Source organism: Salmo salar, chromosome 18, assembly GCF_965601325.2.
Source record: "Salmo salar chromosome 18, fSalSal1, whole genome shotgun sequence".
Classification (NCBI taxonomy): Eukaryota; Metazoa; Chordata; class Actinopteri; order Salmoniformes; family Salmonidae; genus Salmo; species Salmo salar.
The window spans coordinates 62,787,008-62,794,496 of record NC_138308.1 but is presented as its reverse complement, the minus strand read 5'-3'; the positions used below and the strand labels follow the sequence as shown (position 1 = coordinate 62,794,496).

Below are 7,489 nucleotides of genomic sequence, written 5' to 3'. Positions count from 1 at the left end.
TCTCATATTGCTCAAATAAACAGAAAACCTGGTTTAAAAAACAGATAAAGGGGTGGCAGGTAGCCTAGTGGTTAGAGTGTAGAGGCTGCAGGTAGAAAACGGAACATAGAATGCCCACCCTAGCCACACCCTGGCCTAACCAAAATAGAGAACAAAACCTTCTCTATGGCCAGGGCGTGACAGTACCCCCCTCCCCCCCCCAAAGGTGCGGACTCCGGCCGCAAAACCTGACTCTAAAGGGGAGGGTTTGGGTGGGCCTTCCTTACGGCGGCGGTTCTGGTGCGGGACGTGGACCCCGCTCCACCTTCGGCTTGGCCCACTTAGGTGGCGCCTCTGGAGTGGGGACCCTCGCCGCCGACCCCGGACTGGGGACCCTCGCAGCGGGCCCCGGATAGGCGGGCGACTCTGGCAGCTCTGGACAGGCAGGCGACTCTGGCAGCTCCGGACAGGCGGGCGACTCTGGCAGCTCCGGACAGGCGGGCGACTCTGGCAGCTCCGGACAGGCGGGCGACTCTGGCAGCTCCGGACAGGCGGGCGACTCTGGCAGCTCTGGACAGGAAATGCGCACTGGAGGCCTGATGCGTGGGACTGGCTTTGGAGGTGCCAGACTGGTAACACGCATCTCAGGGCTAGTACGAGGAGCAGGAACAGGACATACTGGGCTATGGAGGCATACCGGAGATCTGGAGCTCAGGGCTGGCACACACCATCCTGGCTGGATGGTCACTATAGCCCGGCACGGGCGGAGCGCTGGCACAGGGCCAATTGGGCTGTGCTGGGGAATGATGGCTGCCGTGCGTAGAACAGGCGCGGAGTAGGCTGGACCTAGGAGATGCACTGGTGGCCAGATGTGCTGCACCGGCGCACTTCTCCCTGGCTGAGTGCCCACTCTAGCATGGCAACGCTGAGGAGCCCGTATCGACCGCACCGCGGGCTGTCTCTCAGGCTCCTGTAGCTCCCTTAACTTCTCCTCCCAGAATCGACGTTCCGACTTCCATGTCCATCCTTCTCCCCGGTGCGCCAATCCACGCTGCTTGGTCTTCTTTTGGTGGGTGGTTCTGTAACGGTTGTCGAAAGGAGTAGACCAAGGCGCAGCGTGGTGAGTGCTCATCATTAACTTTTTCATAGAACACTTTCAACAAAACAAGAAAACGAATGACAGCGAAACAGTTCTGTCAGGAACTAAACAGAAAGTAACCACCTACAAAACCCAAAGGAAAACAGGCTACCTAAGTATGGCTCCCAATCAGAGACAACGATAGACAGCTGTCCCTGATTGAGAGCCATACCTGGCCAAAACAGAGAAATACACAAAACATAGAAAACGGAACAAAGACTGCCCACCCTAGTCACACCCTGGCCTAACCAAAATAGAGAACAAAACCCTCTATGGCCAGGGCGTGACACCTGTAAAACTAGTGAATCACAGTGGGTCTCCTCTCCTGTAAAACTAGTGAATCACAGTGGGTCCCCTCCTCTCCTGTAAAACTAGTTAATCACAGTGGGTCCTCTCCTGTAAAACTAGTTAATCACAGTGGGTCTCCTCCTCTCCTGTAAAACTAGTTAATCACAGTGGGTCCCCTCCTCTCCTGTAAAACTAGTGAATCACAGTGGGTCCCCTCTCCTGTAAAACTAGTGAATCACAGTGGGTCCCCTCCTCTCCTGTAAAACTAGTGAATCACAGTGGGTCCCCTCCTCTCCTGTAAAACTAGTGAATCACAGTGGGTCCCCTCCTCTCCTGTAAAACTAGTGAATCACAGTGGGTCCTCTCCTCTCCTGTAAAACTAGTTAATCACAGTGGGTCCTCTCCTCTCCTGTAAAACTAGTGAATCACAGTGGGTCCCCTCCTCTCCTGTAAAACTAGTGAATCACAGTGGGTCCCCCCCTCTCCTGTAAAACTAGTGAACCACAGTGGGTCCCCTCCTCTCCTGTAAAACTAGGGAATCACAGTGGGTCCCCTCTTCACCTATAAAACTAGTGGGTCCCCTCCTCTCCTGTAAAACTAGTTAATCACAGTGGCTCCCCTCCTCTCCTGTAAAACTAGTTAATCACAGTGGGTCCCCTCCTCTCCTGTAAAACTAGTGAATCACAGTGGGTCCCCTCCTCTCCTGTAAAACTAGTTCATCACAGTGGGTCCCCTCCTCTCCTGTAAAACTAGTTCATCACAGTGGGTCCCCTCCTCTTCTGTAAAACTAGTTCATCACAGTGGGTCCCCTCCTCTCCTGTAAAACTAGTTAATCACAGTGGGTCCCCTCCTCTCCTGTAAAACTAGTTAATCACAGTGAGTCTCCTCCTCTCCTGTAAAACAATTTTGTCTGAGGGAATAAACTCTAGTATTTATTTGAATAAACAGGATAAACTGTGCTATCATGTGATCCACGTTTTAAGTGTTATAAGTATTATAAATAATCATGTCCCTGGGTGGGATCGAACCATTTCTCAAAATGGCAGAAAAGGTCATCAAAATGGTGCTACGGCTATACACGACTGGCCACCACGTGTTAGTCTAATGTGATATCCACTACACTACAGAAATTGCTGCTTAAAGCATCTACAAGGAGTAAACACATTTTTACTGATATTCGTTGCATGTAGTTGAATTCCTATAATAAGGCACTCATGAAAAGCGGAGCTTTCTGTTTCAGCCCGGTTTCTAACCGTGGACATTTTTTTTGTGAGGCGAACACAATAGGCACTACACTAACTGTAACGGCCGTCGTCAAAATGAGACCAAGGTGCAGCGGAGGATGTGTTCATCTTGAAAGATTTTAATGGACCGAATGAACACTTACAAAAATAAACCAAAAACGACCAGCAACAGTTCTGTCAGGTTACAAAACTAAACAGAAAACATTCACCCACAAAGCCCAAAGGAAAAACAGGCTGCCTAAGTATGACTCCCAATCAGCAACAACGATGTACAGCTGTTCCTGATTGGGAGCCATACCAGGCCGAAACAAAGCAATCCCAAACATAGAAAAACAGACATAGAATGCCCACCCAAATCACACCCTGACCAAACCTTAATAGAGACATAAAAAGGATCTCTCAGGTCAGGGTGTGACACTAACAATGTTCTCTCCTCTCTGTATCTCTGTCTCTCTTTCCCTCTCATCACTCCCACCCACCCTCTCTGTCTCAATCTTTCTGCCTCTCTCTCACTCTCTCTGACTGTCTCACTATCTCCCACCATCTCTCTGTCTGTGTTCTTAACCCTTCCCCTTTTGTTATTAGTCAACCAGTCTGTGTGTTTGAGGAACTAAAAGAGCTGAATAATCACTTTCAGACTATCAAAATGAATAATTAGGAAACATTGAAGAAACACCAAAGAGAAAGGGTCAAAATATGATTATACAGTGAGGGAAAAAAGTATTTGATCCCCTGCTGATTTTGTACGTTTGCCCACTGACAAAGAAATAATCAGTCTATCATTTTAATGGTAGGTTTATTTGAACAGTGAGAGACAGAATAACAACAACAAAAATCCAGAAAAACGCATGTCAAAAATGTTATAAATTGATTTGCATTTTAATGAGGGAAATAAGTATTTGACCCCTCTGCAAAACATGACTTAGTACTTGGTGGCAAAACCCTTGTTGACAATCACAGAGGTCAGACGTTTCTTGTAGTTGGCCACCAGGTTTGCACACATCTCGGGAGGGATTTTGTCCCACTCCTCTTTGCAGATCTTCTCCAAGTAATTAAGGTTTCGAGGCTGACATTTGGCAACTCGAACCTTCAGCTCCCTCCACAGATGTTCTATGGTATTAAGGTCTGGAGACTGGCTAGGCCACTCCAGGACCTTAATGTGTTTCTTGTTGAGCCACTCCTTTGTTGCCTTGGCTGTGTGTTTTGGGTCATTGTCATGCTGGAATACCCATCCACGACCCATTTTCAATGCCCTGGCTAAGGGAAGGAGGTTCTCACCCAAGATTTGACGGTACATGGCCCCGTCCCCAAGTTGTCCTGTCCCCTTAGTAGAAAAACACCACCAAAGCATAATGTTTCCACCTCCATGTTTGACGGTGGGGATGGTGTTCTTGGGGTCATAGGCAGCATTCCTCCTCCTCCTCCAAATACGGCGAGTTGAGTTGATGCCAAAGAGCTCCATTTTGGTCTCATCTGACCACAACACTTTCACCCAGTTGTCCTCTGAATCATTCAGATGTTCATTGGCAAACTTCAGACGGGCATGTATATGTGCTTTCTTGAGCAGGGGGACCTTGCGGACGCTGCAGGATTTCAGTCCTTCGCGGCGTAGTGTGTTACCAATTGTTTTCTTGGTGACTATGGTACCAGCTGCCTTGAGATCATTGCCAAGATCCTCCCGTGTAGTTCTGGGCTGATTCCTCACCGTTCTCATGATCATTGCAACTCCATGAGGTGAGATCTTGCATGGAGCCCCAGGCCGAGGGAGATTGACAGTTCTTTTGTGTTTCTTCCATTTGCAAATAATCGCACCAAATGTTGTCACCTTCTCACCAAGCTGCCTGGCGATGGTCTTGTAGCCCATTCCAGCCTTGTGTAGGTCTACAATCTTGTCCCTGACATCCTTGGAGAGCTCTTTGGTCTTGGCCATGGTGGAGAGTTTGGAATCTGATTGATTGATTGCTTCTGTGGACCGGTGTCTTTTATACAGGTAACACACTGAGATTAGGAGCACTCCCTTTAAGAGTGTGCTCCTAATCTCAACTCGTTACCTGTATAAAAGACACCTGGGAGCCAGAAATCTTTCTTATTGAAAGGGGGTCAAATACTTATTTCCCTCATTAAAATGCAAATCAATTTATAACATTTTTGACATGCGTTTATTTCTGGATTTTTTGTTGTTGTTATTCTCTCTCTCACTGTTCAAATAAACCTACCATTAAAATTATAGACTGATCATTGCTTTGTCAGTGGGCAAACGTACAAAATCAGCAGGGGATCAAATACTTTTTCCCCCCACTCTATATGTACACAAACACACACACATACACCAACACACACACATTTAGATGTACCCAGCCCTCCTTGAATCCAGAGAGAGGAACAGAGAGGAGGGTGTGTTGAGGGGTGGTTGGAGGAGGGGAGAGAAGAGAGAGGGGGATAAGGGAAGAGAGAGGGGGAAGAGGGTAGAGAGGGGGGAGGAGAGAAGAGCGAAGGGGAGGAGGGTAGAGGGAGTGTTAAAGTGAGGTTGGAGTGGGAGGAGAGAAGAGAGAGGGGGAGGAGGGAAGAGAGGGAGAGGAGGGTAGAGAGGGTGAGGAGGGAAAAGAGAGGGGAGAAGAGAGGGGAGAGTGTTGAGAAGTTGGAGTGGGAAGAGAGAAGAGAGAGGAGAGGGGAGGGAAGAGAGAAGAGGAGGAGGGAAGAGAGGAGGAGGAGGAGGAGGAAGAGAAAGGGGGAGTGTTGAGGTGAGATTGGAGTGGGAGGAGAGAAGAGAAGAGGGAGGTGAGGAGAAAAGAGAGAGGGGGGAGTGTTGAGGTTGGAGTGGGAGGAGAGAAAAGAGAGGAGAGGGGAGGAGAGAACAGAGAGGGGAGAGGGGAGGAGAGAAGAGAGGAGGGAGTGTTGAGAGGTTGGAGGGGGAGGAGGGTAGAGAGAGGGGGGAGGGTAGAGAGAGGGGGAGGAGGGAAGAGAGGAGGGTAGAGAGAGGGGGGAGGGGAGGAGAGAAGAGAGAGGAGGGAGTGTTGAGAGGTCGGAGCGGGAGGAGAGAAAAGTGAGGGGGAGGAGGGTAGAGAGAAGGGGAGGAGGGAAGAGGGAGGAGAGAAGAGAGAGGGGGTAGAGAGAGGGGGAGGAGGGTAGAGAGAGGAGGCTGGCAGCTTGTTCTAATATAGAGCCTGTTGATAGATAGAGGTGCAGCGTAAGGGTGGAGGAGAGAGCAGTGTGTGTTAAAGAGAGCGAGGTAGGGAAGGAGGGGAGAGAAAGGGAGGAGAAGAGAGAGAGAGGAGAGAGGAAAGGAAGGAAGGAAGAAAGAAAGAGAGCAAAGAGAGCCGTTTGTGTGTCAGAGAGAAGAGGGGAGAGAGAGAGGGGGGGAAGGTTATAGAGAGCAAGAGGGGAGAGGGAGAGAGAATAGAAAGACTATTATATCACTGCTAAGCGATACAGACCATGGCTGAACAGAGAGGTAGGATTACAGCTCTGCCTGACACACACACACACACACACACACACACACACACACACACACACACACACACACCACTTCCTTTGGTGTGACATTACCGTGACAACATTACAATTGATGCAGTAAAGGTCAATGGAACGCAGGACACTGTTCTAAATAGTCCCTGAATGTTCTAAATGGTCCCTGAATATTCTAAATAGTGTCGGAATGTTCTAAATGGTCCCTGAATGTTCTAAATAGTGTCTGAATGTTCTAAATAGTGTCTGAATGTTCTAAATACAGTCTGAATATTCTAAATAGTGTCTGAATGTTCTAAATACAGTCTGAATATTCTAAATAGTGTCTGAATGTTCTAAATACAGTCTGAATATTCTAAATAGTGTCTGAATGTTCTAAATAGTGTCTGACTGTTCTAAATAGTGTCTGACTGTTCTAAATAGTGTCTGACTGTTCTAAATAGTGTCTGACTGTTCTAAATGGTGTCTGAATGTTCTAAATGGTGTCTGAATGTTCTAAATGGTGTCTGAATGTTCTAAATACAGTATGAATATTCTAAATACAGTATGAATATTCTAAATACAGTATGAATATTCTAAATAGTGTCTGAATGTTCTAAATAGTGTCTGAATGTTCTAAATAGTGTCTGAATGTTCTAAATAGTGTCTGAATGTTCTAAATACAGTATGAATATTCTAAATAGTGTCTGAATGTTCTAAATAGTGTCTGAATGTTCTAAATAGTGTCTGAATGTTCTAAATAGTGTCTGAATGTTCTAAATACAGTCTGAATGTTCTAAATAGTGTCTGAATGTTCTAAATAGTGTCTGAATGTTGTAAATAGTGTCTGAATGTTCTAAATAGTGTCTGACTGTTCTAAATGGTGTCTGACTGTTCTAAATGGTGTCTGAATGTTCTAAATGGTGTCTGAATGTTCTAAATGGTGTCTGAATGTTCTAAATAGTGTCTGAATGTTCTAAATAGTGTCTGAATGTTCTAAATAGTGTCTGAATGTTCTAAATAGTGTCTGAATGTTCTAAATACAGTCTGAATGTTCTAAATACAGTCTGAATGTTCTAAATAGTGTCTGAATGTTCTAAATACAGTCTGAATGTTCTAAATACAGTCTGAATGTTCTAAATACAGTCTGAATGTTTTAAATAGTGTGTGAATGTTCTAAATAGTGTCTGAATGTTCTAAATAGTGTCTGAATGTTCCAAATCATCGCAGAATGTTCTAAATAGTGTCTGAGTGTTCTACAGCAGGTGCCTGAGGGTTCTAATGAATGTAGAGTTAGGTTCAGTGTCTGGTTTTGTGTTAGGGTTAGGTGTTAGTTCTAAGGGGCTTCAGAGATTTGAGGATCGTTTTAGGTTAGTATGTGTGGTATGATGTC

General features: G+C 46.5%; 1 protein-coding gene across 1 annotated transcript in view; it reads left to right on the top strand.

Moving 5' to 3' along the window:
* Nucleotides 1-5,756: 5,756 nt before the first annotated feature.
* LOC106577463 (ectonucleoside triphosphate diphosphohydrolase 1) overlaps nucleotides 5,757-7,489 on the top strand; it is a 40,193-nt gene continuing 38,460 nt past the window's right edge. Inside the window, exon 1 of the mRNA XM_045701251.2 lies at nucleotides 5,757-6,100. Within this exon, the coding sequence (XP_045557207.1) occupies nucleotides 6,085-6,100 (16 nt within the window). The 5' untranslated portion in view covers nucleotides 5,757-6,084. The remainder of the gene's footprint in view (nucleotides 6,101-7,489) is intronic.